This window comes from Ciconia boyciana, chromosome 17 (genome assembly GCF_034638445.1).
Source record: "Ciconia boyciana chromosome 17, ASM3463844v1, whole genome shotgun sequence".
Lineage (NCBI taxonomy): Eukaryota > Metazoa > Chordata > Aves > Ciconiiformes > Ciconiidae > Ciconia > Ciconia boyciana.
Genome location: NC_132950.1, coordinates 8,426,626 through 8,445,805, shown reverse-complemented (window position 1 = coordinate 8,445,805; position 19,180 = coordinate 8,426,626). Strand labels below are relative to the sequence as shown.

The following is a 19,180-nucleotide window of genomic DNA, read 5'->3' as shown; positions in this document are numbered from 1 at the left end:
AGAACAACAGGTAGGCCAGAATTTCATTCAAACCTCACAAAGGCCACACAGCTAAAAGAGAAAACTGTTTCGTTTAAAGGTGTACTTTCACACTTGGGAAAATATCAAGTATTTTTGCAAGGCCAGACTTTTTTTTCATGCAACTTATGTAAAACCCACACTGAAGGGATGAATTTTAGCAGCTTGTTATAGTTACACGGATGGCATCCTATACCTCTAGAGACACCAGCCAGTGCCCAATCTAAAATACATATATTCTTAAATATAATTCCTTGTCAGAACTTGTCCAATAGCCCTGGGGACTCAATTAATTTACATGATGGTATTTCTGTAACTACCAGACTAACATCATAATATTTAAAGGCTCCTATCTATAAACTTCTCAGGCCTTTGAAGGGACCATCCACTTCTCTTATTCCTTAAATGGAAGTATCTTTCTACTTGATGTATGCCTTTCTGTAGGATTACAGCCTGAAGGAATGCCCCACTGACAATCAAGTAGCAGCAAAATAAGAAATCCAAGGGTAATGTTACAAAAGAACACTTTTCTGGAGAAACAGTGACATCCAGCGGCCACTAAGCAAACCTGAATTCCTGCTGCTTATGAAAACGGCCTCTATGGGAAATTCTTCAAAAACAGCAAAAAGGAGTTGCAAGCACACACTTGTGAGAATTATAGTCCTTCACTTACTGTTTGTAGCCAATAAGTAACAGAAACATGTCTAATTTAAAAACTGAAGTTCCAAATAAGGCTGGTGCAGCGATGCTCCATAAATATAAAATTGGACAGCCAAGGATCTTTGAACGCAGCTACCACGCAATGCCTTCGGAACTGCAGACAAGACTGCAAAAATACTGAGGTATTCCCAATGTTTCTCTGCCTTAACCCTCAACTTTCCCTATACGATTAAGTTTTGGGGCAGTTGCTACCACAGCAAAACACTAAACGTATCCAAAACGCAGTATAAGAGGGTTATCTCATTTGCCTTCTTAAAACAGATGCAAGTATTTTTTTAAAAGCACAAAAGACAAAAATCCTGAAATCTTGGAATTTTAGGGTTTTTTTAAAGAGAGAACAAACTAGAAATTAACTGAAGCTGCAAGAAAAAACACAAGGGCCAGCCACAAAGCTCAGATTGCAGCAGTATTAAAAGATGTTATCAGAATCTGTTGTCTATATGGGAGCATTAGGATTATTCCATTTTAATAGCATATAGATTCTGGCTAAAGCCGATTAAATTCCTATTTTAGTTATGAACAGTTGGCTCGAAGCAGATTGAATTGAGTTACCACGACACTGTAAGAAAAACGTTGTATCTTAACAACATCAATCATTCATATTGCCTGATACCTCAGTCTTTTGTTCATAACTTCTTCAGTGTGAACAATGCATGTTATGCAAACTCGTATTTACATTTCCTTGTAATTTATATACATTGCCCTACTTCACATCAGTTAAGATAAATTGCAAAGATTTTTCTTTATTAATGAAGAAATCCCTTGTAGTCACCTCTTCCAGCTAGCGACTGCCACCTCTCCGTTAGCTGGGGGATCAGAAGCCTCGATAACGCAGGTCCTACAAGAGAAGCAGAAGTCCAGCCCATGTGCCCCTGCATCCTTGCAGCGAGCCATCTGAGAGTCCGGCTCCGCACCTCACCCAGGGTAGTGCTGCAACACGACAGCATCTGGGGATTTCACTCCTTGTACGCTGGCTTTAAGGATGTGCTGTTCTGTGCCATTTCTAGTAAGCCAAACGCAGAGCTAGTTAACTTTCAGCACAAGCCTCACCCAAGGAAATCTTCCTGCAGGGCTGGGGAAAACAGCACATGGACACATTCAGTTTCACACAATCAGCTCAGGCTGCCTAAGCGAGGCCTGAGCTGCTCCCCACAATGACAAAATGCCTGAACATTTCCCCCCTCTTGCCACTGCGTCTGCCACCTCAGGTGCAAGGTAAGACGGAAGCAGGCTCCGCGCATGGCTCCGCTTACAGACCATCCACAAACAGGGACACCAGAAGGACCAGCAGAGGCAATGGTTCAGCACAGGTTTGGCTCCAGCTGTACAAAGCCGGAGTGAGCACGCACTGGGAAGCTGGCACAGACCCACTCAGCTACACCTCACGTTCCCTGGGTCCCCGTTCTTGCAGAGCAGACCGAACCCCAAAGATAGTTCTGCACAAAGCCAGCTGCACCGAACATCGCCTAGTGAGTCTGGGCACCACACCGTATTTGAGCAACACCTCTGCAACGGTTCTCGTTCAGCGACTGACTCTGGAGAAAGGCTACCTGCCATTTACAGACTTGTATCTAAAACAAACTGCCCCTGCAGCCTGTATTATCTGACCAGTTAGTGTCTGTAACTGTTACGATACAGCATAGCTTAATTATTGAAAGAACTTGAGAAAGGACATCTCTGAATTACGAGCTAGGGAAGATAAAGCAGCTAGTTTTACCACAGAGCAAACCAGCAGCAGAAAAAGAGAAGTAATGTAAATTTATTCAGTGCCAGATCTCCTCTGGACTATCAGTTGCTCAGGGAGTTTATACACTACGGAGCAGACAGCAGGCTATGAGACACCCAGCCAGAAGTGACAGAACCAGAGAATGGTTGAGGTTGGAAGGCACCTCTGGAGGTCATCTCATCCAGCCCCCCTACTCAACCAGGGCCACCCAGAGTGGCTGCCCACAACCATGTCCAGATGGCTTTGGAGTATCTCCAAGGAAGGAGCCTCCACCACCTCTCTGGGCAACCTGCCTACAGGGCTAAACTGGAAAAAGCAAAACTGCTAAGTGGCTAAACTGCAAAAAGCATAAAATCAAGGAAAGGCAAAAAAGCAGCAACTGCAGGAAACCTCAAGTAATCTGAGGGAAGTATCTCTTATGGTAGAAAAAGCATTGTTCACAGAACTTTAGACTTCTGCTAGCACAGCTATGTGTACCAGTCAGAGAAGCAAGCCCTGCTGCTGAAAAAAAAAAACTATCATGGTTATAACCATCAAAACCATGCTGGAGAAAAAAAGAAACCTATCATGGTTATAACCATCAAAACCACACTGAACTTCGTTACAATGTGCAGTTTTCTATGAAAACAGTAGTGTAACATTTTGGCCATGATTGCACGCCAATCCATGCTAAGAATGCACTGCTAATACAAGTGCATGACTTACCACAGACAGCAATGTTAAATGGAAAGCTGAAACTCAAGAGGAACAAACTTTCACAGCAACACTACAGCAGACAAAAAAAAAAGTAAATCAAGATGGTGCATAATACAGGATTATCAGTAAAAAGCAAAGTGCACCAGCATAGAAACACTGTGCACCCCATATATGGATACCAAGACTCCCATTTCAAGTTAAGCAGCTGTCAGAATTCAACACATGAAGACAGCCAGCCATGATCCTTACAACCTGGTTAAGTTTCTATAAGAGGGCACACACATGATTGCACCCACCTTTAAAGACCCACCTCTACGCAGTTGAACTAAACCATTCTAACCCCCACTGCAGGCCTCCCAGCCCTTGTTTCGGTGAGTTTCCTTAACCCACCCCATTAAAAAAACCAAAACCACCCACACTTTAGTGGGAACTCCCTAGCTTCTGGCGTTGTGTAAGGAACTTGCACTTAAATCAAACCAGAAAATTGTTATACTGCTCAGTCATGTATTGCCACTCAGTATTTATGAAAGCAGTTTTCACTACAGCCCATGTATTAAGGCAGCCTTCCCACCCACTGCACACCCCTGCACCAGCAGCAGTTCTCACTGCAGTCCATCCTTCCCCAGATCATGTGTTCCATGTCCTTCAGCCAACCAGAGGAACACCTCAAGTCCACTTCTGGAAAATTTACTTTGACCAGGCTCTCAGCAGGACAGACAGTAGTCTTTCCACTTAAAAAGTACAGAACTACTCACATTTGCTCACATAGCTCCCATCAAGCATACTGAAGCTCCAGTCACTCCATGGCACTGTTCACACTCGCCTCAGGACTAGCACAGGCAATTTAAACACACTGCAAGCTTACAAGTTGCAGCAAAACCCACCCCACTGTATTGACAGTCAGGCCACCTTTATTTGGTTTGTGGGTTTCTGGGGTCTTTAACAGAACTTATACTTCCTGGAGTAGAATTGTGTTAAACTCTAGGAAGAAGAAATTACATGGTATTAGTGCTTAAATTAAGACTTTAATCCAGATCTGTTTCATCCGCAAGGTCCTCATTATACAAAGAGGCTTAAACTGCCAAGGAACAAAGCTGAAGTAAGCACGTCACTTAAATACACCAGTTTTACTAGCTTAGAACTGAGACAGACTACAAATTGTAATGTGCAACAGAAAATTTTATTAGCATTTCAACAGACAGTTGTTCAGCAGCTACTTAAGCTTGCATTAACCTTGCATTTAACTTAAGACATTAAAGAACTACAGTGCAAACACAGGTACTATTGGCAACCTTGTTGTCAAGCAAGATGCACAATAATTTAACAGCCACCCCTCAGGCGCAGCACAAGATGCAGGGTGGACTCCTTCTGGATGTTGTAGTCAGACAGGGTGCGACCATCTTCCAGCTGCTTGCCAGCAAAGATCAGCCTCTGCTGATCAGGGGGAATGCCTTCCTTGTCCTGGATCTTGGCCTTCACATTCTCAATGGTGTCACTGGGCTCAACCTCAAGGGTTATGGTCTTGCCAGTCAGGGTCTTCACAAAGATCTGCATGCCACCCCTCAGGCGCAGCACAAGATGCAGGGTAGACTCCTTCTGGATGTTGTAGTCAGACAGAGTACGACCATCTTCCAGCTGCTTGCCAGCAAAGATCAGCCTCTGCTGATCGGGAGGAATGCCTTCCTTGTCCTGGATCTTGGCCTTCACGTTCTCAATAGTGTCACTGGGCTCAACCTCAAGGGTTATGGTCTTGCCAGTCAGGGTCTTCACAAAGATCTGCATGCCACCTCTCAGGCGCAGCACAAGGTGCAGGGTGGACTCCTTCTGGATGTTGTAGTCAGACAGGGTGCGACCATCTTCCAGCTGCTTGCCAGCAAAGATCAGCCTCTGCTGATCGGGGGGAATGCCTTCCTTGTCCTGGATCTTGACCTTCACATTCTCAATGGTGTCACTGGGCTCAACCTCAAGGGTTATGGTCTTGCCAGTCAGGGTCTTCACAAAGATCTGCATGCCACCTCTCAGGCGCAGCACAAGATGCAGGGTAGACTCCTTCTGGATGTTGTAGTCAGACAGGGTGCGACCATCTTCCAGCTGCTTGCCAGCAAAGATCAGCCTCTGCTGATCAGGGGGAATGCCTTCCTTGTCCTGGATCTTGGCCTTCACGTTCTCAATGGTGTCACTGGGCTCAACCTCAAGAGTGATTGTCTTGCCAGTCAGGGTCTTCACAAAGATCTGCATGCCACCTCTCAGGCGCAGCACAAGATGCAGAGTGGACTCCTTCTGGATATTGTAGTCAGACAGGGTGCGACCATCTTCCAGCTGCTTGCCAGCAAAGATCAGCCTCTGCTGATCGGGGGGAATGCCTTCCTTGTCCTGGATCTTGGCCTTCACATTCTCAATGGTGTCACTGGGCTCAACCTCAAGGGTTATGGTCTTGCCAGTCAGGGTCTTCACAAAGATCTGCATGTTGAACTAGAAAACACACAGAAGCTTTAGCTACTTAGCAAAGCACAGTCTTTAATGATTTCTAAATAAAAGGATTACTGCTGTGATTTCACACTATATCAACACCAGTTGGAATTTTTTTTTTGTTAACCTTTTCTGCAGCAATCGCCCACACTTCTCTCTTGACTAGTTAAACCTCTTTTTAAGACTCAGTATGCTCTGTCCCATAACAGATTCCTTACATCGCCTCTCACCAGTCGGCTCCTAGATCCCCCCTCGCCCCCCCGCAGCAATGCGGCAGTGGGACGCACCCCGCAGCCTCCCGCACCGCAGGACCCCGCGGTGGCCAACTGCGACAACAGCCCCGTGCTGCCCCCCCCGAGGCAGTGACTCAGCACCCTGCTTCCGGGGACAAGCACAGCCTCCGCCATTTTCGCCGTAACGCTACCTCCTCCTCGTAAAGAAACCATTTTATTCTCCCGCCCCCAGTTCTCAGCGACATGGTTCAGAGTAAGACGAGACTCTACTCAATTCCTTCCCCTCCCACCCCCACCAAAAAGCACTGCCCGACAAGCACCCACCCCCGCCTTATACCCTCTGCCCAGAAAATCCTCCTGTTCTCCCCCTTCCACCCGCCCCAACCTCTCAACTCACGTCTCCGGCCCTGACCACTCCTCGTCAAGAAGCCCGCTCTGCTGCACTCCCGCTGTACTCTACGGTGTGACGCAGACCCACCCGTATTTATGCGGTTCCTGCCAGACAGGCCCCTCCCTCTTACGCTGACGTGTCCATCCGCCTCCCAAAGTAGTCCCAAGTGAAAGACCACTGTTGTGAAAAATACTTGCCTTTCTCCCTCTCCAATCTCTCTTCCAGGGAGCAAAGGGGTCCTAGAGTCTCAGTGTGGGACCTCAGACCCTTAAAAATCTGGAGATTTCTGATGGCGCGGATGGATCTGGAAGGGCGGTGAAGCGGTTAGGAAAAAAGAACGGGAAGTTCGGTATCGATTGGTGCAGCGGTGGGTGTTGATTGGTTGATCTGGGGGGGAGGCTAGAGGAGGGCGGGGGGGGCGGCCGTAGGGAAAGCTCTGGAAGATTCGGGTACTGCTCGGCGCTGATTGGTGCGCGGTGAGGTCAGCGCTGTTGCTAGGGTGGAGCCGCCTTGCGGAGGCAGATTTCGGCGAGGAGGGGGCTGTGCGCATGCGGGATAGCGCTGCTGGACCGGGCGGTGGGAGGTGGCTGGGGAGGGAGAAGTGCCTGGAGCCCTGTGGAGATGGGGATGCGATGGGGATGGGGTTGCTACTGGGGCGCTTTTTTTCGCTCTCCCCCTGTCTCAGCCCCAGGCAATGCCTAGGGAAGAGCCTGGCACGGACTGGGAAAAAGTGCCCCGGAGAAAGATGGGTTACCCGTGGTGCCAGCTTTTTGTTGACCCACAGAGATACCAGTGCATCTGACTGACCCCCTTCCCTGGGGTGGCGTGAAGCATTTATGGCCTGGAGTAGGCTGTAAGGCTAGTCCTGTCGTCTGTGGCTGTGAGGAAAAGCCAGGAAGAGCAGAAGTTAGTTAGCAAAGCTGGAAAATGATGTTACTTAGAAATTTGGCAAGCGCTGGTGACTCCTGGTGCGTCACGCTTGCTACATGTTGAGCGTGCCCCTCGTCATGTGGCCCATTTCCTGAGCAGCCCTTTGAACCAATTTCAGCCAGCTGACAACTTTATTCTTTAATGTGAGGTTGCAAAACAACCCCGGTGATGAAATGCTGACATTTGAAATTCAAATGGCTGTTTACTTGCTTTCAGAACAGGAAGCTTTGATCAGGTTATGGAGGAACTTCCTTCAGTGAACTGAACATGTGGAAATGTGCTTCATGTTAATTAAGCTTCATTATACCTTTTAGGCTGGCCCTTAACTCATTTTACATCATATTATATCTGGAGTACACAAAATCCAGAAAGGTTTTTATGTGGTAGTGTTTTATCTGCTGCTAGCTCCTTCAGTGAAGCCAGATGAACGTGCTCCACCTCCACTCACAAAGCATGAGCATGCATGTGAACGGCAGGATTCAGTACAGAGCTACTCTATTTCCCCCTTTAAAAAAAAAAAAAAAGACAACCACCAAAACCCCCCAACAACAACAAAACACTATTGTTTTCCTTTCTCGTAACAGGGCTTGTGTCTGCTAGCACCTCCTGGTTTACAGTAAAAAGGAAATAAATTATCCCAACAAGAATGATTCACAATGTAGAAACAGGAAGAGAGGAAAATGGTAACTGGAAAGTTCAGAGACAGCTCCGTGGCAATAAGCAACCTTGGAAATCTTATTCAGCTACATAAATTTAGGACAAAAGGCAGATTTAGGCAATATCATATTTGTTTTCTTTATGCTGCCGGTTTTGCTCAGTGTTTCCAGTAGGTTCGTTTTATTTGTGTGGTGCCAGGGTGACTAAATGTTTGCTCCAAGGCTGGCCTGTGTATGCTGTATATCCCAGGAACCGCGTCCCCCAGGCAAACAATATAATGGAGTCCTGAGAGGAGGGCCACAAGTAACTAGTATTCACAAATGTGAAAGTCCACATCTCTTAAATTGAAGATTAAGCACAAGCTAATCTAAAGACTGCCCTGTGTTTGAGCACATCAGACTTGTATTAAGGATTTTAGTGTGCATGTCGTTTTTTAATGTCTCTCTAGATGGAGAAGGAGAAATTTCTGTAATTTCTTTTCCTTTCTGTGTAAACCAGAAAACACAGGAGCCCTTCCTTGTTTTTTTCTAAGTATGGCTAAATCCTATGACTAATCTGCTTTCACTGTTGTTGTTCAGTTTCTGTTTAAGTATTCAAATCAACAGATCAGAACAAAGTCCCAACTACCAGAGGTAGTTCTTTAAATACCTTGTTAATAATGGCTCCTGAAAAATTCATTCTTCAGGGAAATGATGTTACCCAAAGCAAGCACAGGCAACAACATGCTGACATCGAATGCAGACTCGATTTGAAAAACAATTATGGATTAAATTAATCAATTCCATGCAAAAAGCCTAATTATTTTCCTCAGTTATCCCTCTGTCAAAAAAGATAAACAAAAGAGTTAGGCTTTGTGCACACGACTCCAGGGCCTAGCAGAATTAAACTAAACTCCATAGCCTGCAGGCAAGGTACTCTACACAGGCCACCATTAGCATTTTGCAGCCTCCACTGATTGGATTAATTTAATTCTCTTAACTATTAATCTGCGATAGCCATCTACATGCCTGTACAGAGCCCACCTCTTTTGTTTTTTGGGGTGGGGGCCTGAATGCAGACAGCTTCTTAAATACCTCTTTTCCTGTCCCTTGGCTCTTTCTGTGTGGTGAATTCATGCCCTGAGTGTTACGCACCTCATATCTGCATACATTCTTTATGCTACTTCAATGATAATTATTATCAAGTTGAAAGGTACTTATTTTTAAAGTTAGAATGTGTTTGTATATGGCGGGCCAGATTCTGCCTCATTTTCACACATTATGTTTACAGAACAATCTCCCAAGCTGGAGGTGATGGCCTTGTAACTTCATTTTACTGAATTTCAGCTTTACCTTAGAATTTCTTTAGAAAATATTTTACTACCTGAATTTGATACAGACAAAGGAGATTTGTTTATTCTTAAATGGTGCGGTAGCTGTTGTGGTTGTACAAAGCACATGTATTTAACATACATGCCACTCTTCCTCCAGTAGCTCTTGGTGAATAAGAATCATCAAGCAGCTGACTGTGAACTGTATATAAATAAATGCAAAGCTGAAAAAACAGAAATCTGTATCTTGTGACTGGCCTGACTGCGCAGGTGGTTCCAGCCTTTGCCAGGGCATGGGGCCTGCAGTTGAGAACACGTATTTCTTTCCAAGTGGTTTCAAAAGTAGGTCATTGGGCAGGAGTACAAAGCAACCTACTTTCAGAAGAGAAGAATCTGGGGTCAAAGAAATGTTTCCAACGAATCTACATTCTAGAACACAAGCTGGGTCTGTTTTTTATGTACACTAATGTCCTAGCAACAGCATATCATTTCTACATGAACAATGTCAAATGAAGCAATCTGTTTATCTTTAGTTACAAGGGTTTAACCTGGGAGAGCCAGCCAGTCAGGCAATTTGAGTATGTGTAGCAAGTTCAGTACTGGTCCTTTGTTCAGATAAAAACAGGGCTACTTGCCACAGGGAAAAAACAATGTATATTTCTGTCTCATAATATTACTCATAGCACTTCAGGTCTTTCTCACTGTGTATGATAATTACATTTACCTATTTACAGTTGTGGAGATAAATATTTTCTCCCCAAACCTGTAACACTGCAATAAGGGCTGGTCTTTGCTGAAGTTCCAGCCACAAGACAAACAGAGCTGTGGCATGTTACTGCTTGTCCTTGTACTGCCAAGCTCAAGGGTTACAAAAACAGTGAGTCACAATTCAAAGTACTGTGAGATTGACTGTAACAGATTACCAAAAAAAGACAACTATCTGAGTTTTGTTTTTTAAGCCTTATACTAAAAATACCTTAAATAAACAACGTTTTTAATAAGCTACCAACTGCAGGAGCTGAAAGCTTAAGAAAAACAAATAGATATCCAGATTTTTGTAGTAAAAAGAGGAACATGAGCAATACTCCTCTTGTCTCCCTGTTTGTTTAAAGCATATTTTGACTTCGCAGGACACATGGGATACATGTGTCCCATGTGTCCCATACATACAGCTTTAAGATCTGTGCTGCCACAATAAACAAGCTTGGGCACCTCTTTCTCTATAGGTCTAAATGACCCAGAGGAACATGTGGGAATTCACTGTGCTTCTGATGTAAGGAGACTTCTAAAGGGCATTTTATAAAGACGCCATCAGCCTAAAATCACAGGTTTGTGTCTGCATGTTATGCCAGCGAAAGCAACAATTAATAACTAGGTCTATTCTAAAAATTACTTGTCTGCATTTTTTCAATCTGCCTCCTGCCTGTGAGTCTTTTGGATCCGATCCAAGCTGCACTGCAGTGAAGGAGCTCTCTTTGTTCACGTTCTCTCTGCTGTGTCTGAGCTGATTTAGCATGTGGTTTCTGGGGTGAGGTTTTTCAGCAGGATAGCAAAGAAGCACCTTGAAAAATAGAAAGATGGAAGAAAGAAGTCCTAAAACACTGTTAATCATTATTGATATGTTTCAGTAGAACCTCTCCAACAGTGAACAAAACCAAACACTGTCAAGGCCATTCTGAACAGCCTTCATCTATTGGCCCAGAGGTGAGACCTCCTGTATTTTGTTTTCAGATCCAGCTTGGATCCCTTGATGGTGAGGAGAATGTCCAGAATGCTTCCCCCTCCACAATAGTAAGACTAAAATCCAAGCGCTGACATTTTTTTCCCCTGCACAAACTATGTAGTTTTAACTACCTCAGTTCTTTTAAGTGTGGTGTTAGCTATACACTACTTCTAGTTCCCTGCTTATTAGAAGAAAAGCATCCACAATTCCTAATTATCTTTAACCCACAAACATGTAGTTGCTTTCAGTACTGCTTGTGCGACGAAAATGCCCTTACAGACAGAATCTCAATGCGGGCTGCAAGCCACGTCTGCAGAGCTGAGTCATTGTTATACAAGCAGAGCTGAGATGGCACAGAAAAACACCTTTGTACTTTAACATTCAAACACATCAGCTGTTGAGCTTTGAATACCACAAGACACCTAAAGAGAACAAACAGTGATTTACTGGACTTTTCCTCTTGTCCATCCTGTCATCTTTCTGAATAATTCTTCCTTCTCCATTTTGTCTCAGAAGCTTAAGAGCAAAAGCGGTCTTCATCAAGCTATTGGCTTCTACTGAAGTTTTGCAAACATTGCATCAGATTTGGAAGTAATGTACCAGTGAAAGCTGTTAACTCTTTGGGCACTGGGAAACGCCTGCTGCCCAGGTACACTGACAATACAGTATGCAACCACTGAAATTTAGGGCTTGCAAATCAGAATACCAGTGAAATACATCATCAGCCAGAGATCCATTATAAAGCTCTTGAACTGATTACTTATGTGAGACCCAGTTTTGAGCTTCAAGAGTCCTTTGTAATAAAATATGAAACAAATGAAAAAGGAGGAAGAATTTCTTTACTATAGCCTTCTGAAACAAAACTGCATTTTGTTCTTCCATTTTTGTCTTCCAGTTCTTTATCCTGAAATGTCATAGGGGAGCAGAATTTAGCTTCTCAAAACGCCTTCTACATTTAAAATATGCTGAACTCATTGTGGAGGGGCACAGAGAGTGATAGATTTGCAGATATTACATGGACTGCATACTCACTCCAGTTTTATCACTGGAACTGCTTTTTGAGAGTGTGCAAGTGCTAGTGTCTCCTGTCTTGCAGAGAGGAGGTCATTTGTGTGAACTGATCACTAACAAGCTCTTAGGATATGTTCTGGCTTTCCATTTAGTGCAGTTAAGTGTTTTTAGGAAAGGACAGACCATGTAGGCTGAAACCTGCAGCTGCTGCTGGCCGTACCTCGCAAGGAAGGCAAATGAATCCGTGCTGCAAACTGCACAGGCTCAGTTTCAGTTCGTGGTCTCCAGTTTCACCTCAGTGACTTTTCCTCCCAAAATACAAGGTGACTAACATGAAATCTAGTGTGACTAAAGGTCTGGGAGTGGCTCAGATCAGGAGCTACGGATGAACATGCTGGCGTGGGCCAGAATTTGTCACATATGGTATATTAAAATGGTTCCATTAGGATGAGTAACCAGTACAGAGGTTCACATGAGGAGTAACAGGAAATTGTAACTCAGTGCCCTTTCCTACCATCAGAGAAGAGAGGTGCTGAGCCACAGGATTGTTATGTGAGTCCTGGTATGTGTCATCTCAGGAGGCAGCCTACACACTGTAGTCACGTGTTTTTAAAGCTGTTTTCCAGACCAGACAGTGCTGATAGCTGTTTCATCATTGTCCAGTTGCTTTGCTGTATTCCTGTCCGAGACATGACCCTTTGGTGCCTCTTCTACCTCACAACAGACTGTCAGCTCACTTGTTTACATCTTGTCCTGTTGAAAATACAAATTCTTGATTATAACTCAAACAAATTTCCAGTCCTGCAACACTGGGCACAAAGATTCATCCTTGGAGTGATTTCCACCCACCCCCCCAACCAAAGGTGACTTGGACACCTACAAGTTTTGTACTTCTCCCCTGCATTGAATAGTTTTACTTGAGAAACAGCATTGTCTTTCAGATGTTCAAGAATAACCTTTTCTAAGATACTTACCAGTAGAGGGGTGCTTTCACATTTTCCTAAGCTTTTTTTTTTTTTTAAAGGTATGTACTATCTCTATTGTTTTCCTTTTTAAGACTTTGGTGACAGAATTTGTGAAAAGTCTAGTGGGAATTGCGTTAGAACCCGTTTCTCTGCAAGGCTGCCGTAATGATTTCAAACCTCGGGAAGGACTAAATACACTCCTGAATGTGCATCCCGATACGCTGCGGTATCGTTAAACAGCAGTCTTGTTTCTAAATGAGGGTGGGTGCATAGCAGAGATGTGAAACAATATACTTTTAACAGCACCTCAGGTCTGCATAGCACCTTGGCATCCTTGAATGCGCGAGGCATCATATGCTTATAATTTAAGGAAGAACCTCATGCTAATGCTTGCGGACAACTGGCATTTCCACCCTTACAAGGGATTTTAGAAGGAAGAGGCGAGCCTGCTTTCCTTCGGGGCAAGCCGGCTGACAGCGCGGGGCGTGCATTTCCCGTGGTTTCCAGTTCTGCTCGCTCAGGGTGCCCCCCCCGCCCCCCGTTACCGCTGCCAGAGGGGGCCGATGCCGACGGCGCAGCGTCCTCTGCGGCCCGGCTCTTGCAGAGGGGCCCGGGCCGCCCCCCGGGCCACCCCCGTCCCGCTGCGCGGCGCCGCGGCACTGCGGCGCCCCCTGGCGGGCGCGGCGCAGCAACGCTCGGCGGCGCATGGGGCGAGCCACGGCGGGCAGCGCGCGGCGGTCCCGGCGGGGCAGCGCGGCCGCCAGCTCCCCCGCGGGCGGGAGCCGCCGGGGGCGAGGCAACAAGGCGGGCGGACCCCGGGCCGGGCCGGGGGCGCAGGCGCAGCCCCCCGGCCCCGGCGCCTTCGATTTGGGGGCGCAGAGCGGGCGCTGGGCCGCCTTCCAGGAGCGGCACCGGCTGAGCTGCGAGGAGGCGGCGCGGCTGCTGCTGGACGCCTAGTGAGTACGGGGCCGGGGCGGCTCTTCCCGCAGCTTCCAGGCTGAGCCACCCTGCCCGGCGGCTCCTTCCCCCGTTAGATCATCGTCCTCTTGGCAGCATCTGCACAGCAGTAAACACGGACTTCTGGAGAGCTGTAGAGAAGGGGCGGGGGGGGCCCGCAAGCACCACGGAGAAAGTGGCTCTTTATGCTACAGCTTCCTGTGTTTTAGGGCTCTCCCATCAAAAATGCCCTTGGGGGCACCGCGCGGGATCTGTGAGGCTCGGCTTCTAAATCTCCACCCATTTCCTGTGCTCGTTCTTTCCAGAGCACAGCACATCATCCCTGGACTGTAATCAGTAACTGTCCGTGGGAGTGAAAATGTGGAAGGAAGAGGTTTTTCCTTTGCATTTTGCGTTTGACCTAGCATGGTGATTCTGCCCAGCTGCTATGGAGGCGTCCTAGGGGAGAGGGCAAAGCACAAGCTCAGAAATTCCTTGATGAAGTTCCTCTGCAATTAAAATACAAAATAAAATGCATTTCAAATATTATGTAGAATCCACTTATCTCTGCTTTTCCCAGCTTTGAAATGGAGGAATATTACTAGTGCTGGAGCAGTTGTGGGAAAATTGTGGAAGAATTCAGTTCCCAGTTGTCTTGTGATAATACCACTCATTTCTATGTACTCTTGTGCACGGATAATGCTGTAGCCTGGGTCAGCATTTTGACCTGGACTGTACAGGGGAGCATATGTTTTGTATTGCATGCGGAGTGTACTTTACTTGAGCTGTTGCTCTTCTTTCCTTTTCACCATTTTAATTAAACCAGAAAAGCAATTGCTGCAGAGGACAAAAGCCATTCTCTATCTCACTCTGGCACATTTTATTAAAATACATTTGAGCGGATACATTTTCTGGTGTTCTGCAATTGCTCAAAGCAGAATTGAATAATGTAGTATATAGCCTTACTGTTTTCTTGGCCAAAAAAAAAGTATGATCACAAAACCTCTCTGTTGTTTCTCTCTCCAGTGAATACAGAGGTTTGGTCAAACACACAGGAGGCTGTCACTGCGGAGCTGTCCGCTTTGAGGTCTGGGCTTCAGCAGATCTGCATGTTTTTAACTGCAAGTGAGTGGGGGTTTTTTTGTTCCCTATTCTCATAGATGAATAAAAGCTCGTATGCTTCTCCAATCAATACCTTAGAGCTAAAAGAAGATGACACAACTGCAGAACATCCCCTGAGCTGTTTCCATAGGGTATACTCCTAATTATGTCCTGATTCAATATGGGATCAGTGCTGGTGATTTCAGATGCTGCTTCTTTGGGCAGGACTTCAGGTTTCACATCCATGCTCATGCAGAATGTGTCAGGAGAGATCTAATGAGTACAGGCGCTCAGCCATCTGCTTTTTGTTTCCTCTGAGTGCAGTGTGCTCAAAGCACATCAATCCTTTTTTAACTTGGTCTTCTCAAGGGAACATTACATCTCTGACCACATGTGCTTCAGACTACAACAGTGTCTGATTTCAATAGCGATCCCCCTTCGCCTGCAACTAGTTCGCTTCTAGCTCATGGGTAAACTTCTGAATCTTACTTTCTTGTTTGCAAGGTAATTAACGTTGGCAAAATTGGTAAAGTCTAAAAAGATTTAGACTGAAAGATTAAATGGATTTCTTGGGGCTAGAGTTTGTCCTTGCTATGTCTGTTGAGAGTTGTATATGTGAAGAAAAAAATGGCATATGATGTTTGGTGTAGGAGAATACCTTATCTGTGTACCTCTGTAGGGTCAGTCTGTTCCATGGGTGTGCTTAGCCAAATACTACTGATAGCATGAGTCCACTTTTTGTTGCTTATCTCTGTGATGCTAACTGTTTTAGCTGTCAGTGGAATTTCTGTTGTCAAGAGGTCCATGCTAGATCTGATTGCTGTACTAACAACTTGTCCACTGCTTCTAGAAAGGTCTGCTTTTTCTTTTACAGTTGCAGCATTTGCACAAAGAAACAGAACAGACACTTCATTGTCCCAGCATCGCGTTTCAAGCTGCTGAAGGTAGAGTAAGAGCATGGCCGTGAACACGAGCAGTATAATCCAGTGTTATCCTCAAAGATGCAAGTGGCAGCCAGTTTTCTGTCCTAAGTTTGTCTATGGCTGGTTGGGGGAAATGGCTGAATTTTATGCAGTCTGGTGTGGGTGTGTTAGTGTATCTTATTTAGTGAGCTGACGTTAGAGCTCTTGCAGTTCTCAGGCTTGACTGTGATGGATGCATGTATATACAAAGCACAGGGGTTCAGAAAAGGAATATGAATGCAGAACTCTGTATCTCAAGTAGATCCATGAAGGTGGTATTTTAAATTTTACATTTCTTAGCTACAGGCCCATAGAAAGTAATTAATACATCTGTTTATGTGGAAAACTTACATTGCTTTTCATTTGCTTAGGGTGCTGATAATTTGACAACATACACCTTCAACACACATTGTGCCCAGCACACATTCTGCAAGACCTGCGGTGTGCAGAGCTTTTATACCCCTCGTTCTAATCCAGATGGTTATGGTAGGTAGAAAGAGTAAACTGTGGTAACCAAAGCTAACCACCAAGCAAACCTTGGATAAAGACTCCATTGGCTACTAACATGACAGCAGCGAGCAGCATGTGTCTTAAGAGTTTGTTCCTAAAGTGCTAAACATCTGGAACTGCAGTCTGAACCTGCAGCTCCTCCATAAGAAACAGTCTTACCTATGACTTGGGGGCTTCTGCCCATGACAGGTTTCTCACCTAGACTCCTCAGCCTTACAGTGATAGCTGGACTGAGCATTTACCATTCCCTGAGATGCCCCATCCACAGAGTGGTGCAGGCATCTCCCATACTTTAGCTATGAAAAGCAGGTTTCTGTGTACTCTGTCTTTCTTCAGGAATAGCTCCCCATTGTCTGGATGATGGCACCGTGCAGACCATTGTCACAGAGGATATCAATGGCAAGGAATGGGAGAAGGCAGTGAAGGAACATAAGACCATCAGAGACATGTCAAAACCCTGACATACCCTTCCAGCAGCTGAACTTGGAGCACTGCCATGGAACTGTAGTCTGGGCTTTCCTGGGTGAGGGTTGGCAAAATCAATCTCTACATTATTGTTATCTGTTCTCTGTTTCTTAAATAAATCTTTCTATGCTGTCCCAATCTTTCTGCCTGTCCCATTCATTTGTGACTTTCAGTTTTCAAACTACCTCTGTTCCATAAACCACCCCAGGGCTGCTATTTTGGTACTTTGCCCTTAGCTGTGCTAAAGTTTAAACCACAATAAACAGAGCAAAGTACAAAAAAAAATCTAATCTTTGTTTGTATGGATATTTCCTGTGTTTCAAGTCTGGCTTGTAAAAATGCCCTATATAAGATAATCTCTTGCTTAGGACGTAATCCTAACTTACACTGTTTTTTCTCCATTGACTTCAATGAATTGACCATGGATTTAAGGGGAATTTGAAAGCTTATCAGGCTCAAGTTCAGTAAAGCATTTACACAGGTGCTTAGCTGTATGCGAGAGGGACCACTGGAGTTATTCATGTGATTAAGTACTGTTTCGATTAAACCTGGACTTGCTCATGGTCTTAAGGCCGAGTAGGCATATGCTTAGGCACTGACTCATGGCCAGGGAACAGAGTTCAACACTGTCATACTCTTAGAACAATGGGCACATACTTCAGTACAGCAAGGAACTCGTTTGTTGTCTTCAGGAGGAGGATGTGCTCACGGCAACAAATCAGGCAATTTGGGCTCTGATCTTGACTATGCAATGACTAGCTTTGTAGATCCAGGAAAGATGGCTCTTGGGGATGTAAGCCCACATTAGCGAGTGCAAAGGCCTACAGAAATGTTGAGTATTGCTGACTTTGTTCCACCATGACCCCACAGAAACCCAAATCACTAGTAAAATCTCCGTATAGACTAAGAAATGAAACCACTGAAAGCTGCTTCACTTACCTCTAAATGTAAAGGGAGAGGATCTTTAACTCTTGCACTTGTCATTTACATAAGTGGAGCAGCTTTTGAAACATCTCTTGCAATTTTTATCTCTGCATGTGTTCTGTAAAAGACGTAGTTACAGTCTGGGTCTCTTGCACCTCATTCTTATGTCCTGTTGAGACTCTTGTGAGTTGATCTCGAGCCCCATGTTCTGAAGCAAGAAGAAACGTTCATGTTTCATGAGGGACACTCTGCAAAGGTGGAGCCTGCAAAACTGTGTATGAAAGAAGCAGCAGTAGCAGCAAAGATCAGTGCAATTAGAGAAATTTGTATGATTTCTGATGTTTTATTCATAAGCTTTGGCTTTTTAAAGTTCTGACTGAATAACACAGGTCTTGTGGTTCTGGTTTTATCTCTGGCAATAGCATGATCTTTGAAAAGTCACTCCTGATATTTGGATTTTACAAAAGCACCAAGATATAGTTGTCAAGCAGTCCTCACAGCTATATCCTCTTGGGGAAAAATAGTTTGTGCCATATCTCCTCCAATGCAGAATACTCCTGCATTTTACTTCTAATTGGGTTAATCCAAATTTCTTGTATTTAAGCTTCTACAGTGAGAAAATAGAGTGGTTGTTAAACCCTGTTCATCTCAATGTATCAGGCAACAAGATATTCAGAAGCAAGTTCATACAGCCTGTTTTTTGTAGTCTGAAAGAATGCTATGCAAAGAGAATCCTGTCCTCTTGAGCATGTAACAGGTGAGTTTTCTTTAGTCCTTGGCCTGACACGGTCTTTTTTTCGCTTATTCTTTTACTCCTGAAGTTGTAAGTGGCGTCTCTTACAGAAGGCGGAGTGAATTGATCACCATATAACGTGAGAAAAGCATATAGATGTGGCGAAACCAGAGGAGCTGGCTGCGATGACACCGCATGGCTCTCTAGAAGGAAAAATAGTTGAGAAAGCATTACAAGAACCTTCCAGACCTAATGTGAGTGCAGTTTCCTAGGCCTCCTGTGAGGTTCACTGCCAGTTTATAGGGCAGCCTATTTTCAGTGAGCAGGGAAGAAGTAGTGAGAGGTAGAAGGCTGCCTACTCTGTGGGGCCCAAGGGCAGGGAGAGACCTGTCCGCCCCTACATGGCTGTGCTGCTGTCCTGGTTTCAGCTGGGATAGAATTAATTTTCTTCCTAGTAGCTGGTATAGCGCTGTGTTTTGGATTTAGTGTGAGAATAATACTGATAACACACTGATGTTTTGGCTGTTGCTAAGTGGTGTTTACCCTGGTCAAGGACTTTACAGCTTTCCATGCTCTGCCAGGTGCACAAGAAGCTGGGAGGAGGCACAGCCAGGATAGTTGATCCAAACTGACCAAAGGGCTGTTCCATACTATATGACATCATGCGCAGTATAGAAACTGGGGGGAGTTGGCCGGGGGGT

The 19,180-nt window shown here is 45.1% G+C and overlaps 3 protein-coding genes across 3 annotated transcripts in view; 1 reads left to right on the top strand and 2 right to left on the bottom strand.

The window, feature by feature from the left end:
* Positions 1 to 4,318: 4,318 nt before the first annotated feature.
* On the bottom strand, positions 4,319 to 5,626 carry UBB (ubiquitin B). The gene has a single exon (XM_072881744.1). The coding sequence runs from the start codon at positions 5,624 to 5,626 to the stop codon at positions 4,481 to 4,483; it is 1,146 nt and encodes a 381-aa protein (XP_072737845.1). The 3' UTR covers positions 4,319 to 4,480.
* Positions 5,495 to 19,180, bottom strand: part of PIGL (phosphatidylinositol glycan anchor biosynthesis class L) — a 77,501-nt gene continuing 63,815 nt past the window's right edge. Inside the window, exons 7-12 of the mRNA XM_072881745.1 lie at positions 17,762 to 18,682; positions 12,398 to 12,636; positions 8,489 to 10,710; positions 7,008 to 7,131; positions 6,451 to 6,557; positions 5,495 to 5,632 (exon numbers count right to left, since the gene is read on the bottom strand). Of these exons, the coding sequence (XP_072737846.1) occupies positions 18,584 to 18,682 (99 nt within the window). The 3' untranslated portion in view covers positions 5,495 to 5,632; positions 6,451 to 6,557; positions 7,008 to 7,131; ... (1 more) ...; positions 12,398 to 12,636; positions 17,762 to 18,583. The remainder of the gene's footprint in view (positions 5,633 to 6,450; positions 6,558 to 7,007; positions 7,132 to 8,488; positions 10,711 to 12,397; positions 12,637 to 17,761; positions 18,683 to 19,180) is intronic.
* Positions 13,409 to 16,960, top strand: CENPV (centromere protein V). The gene is made up of 5 exons (XM_072881746.1): positions 13,409 to 13,804; positions 14,811 to 14,909; positions 15,760 to 15,829; positions 16,219 to 16,333; positions 16,694 to 16,960. Exons 1-5 carry the CDS (start codon positions 13,554 to 13,556, stop codon positions 16,816 to 16,818), a joined length of 660 nt encoding a protein of 219 aa, XP_072737847.1. The 5' UTR covers positions 13,409 to 13,553; the 3' UTR covers positions 16,819 to 16,960.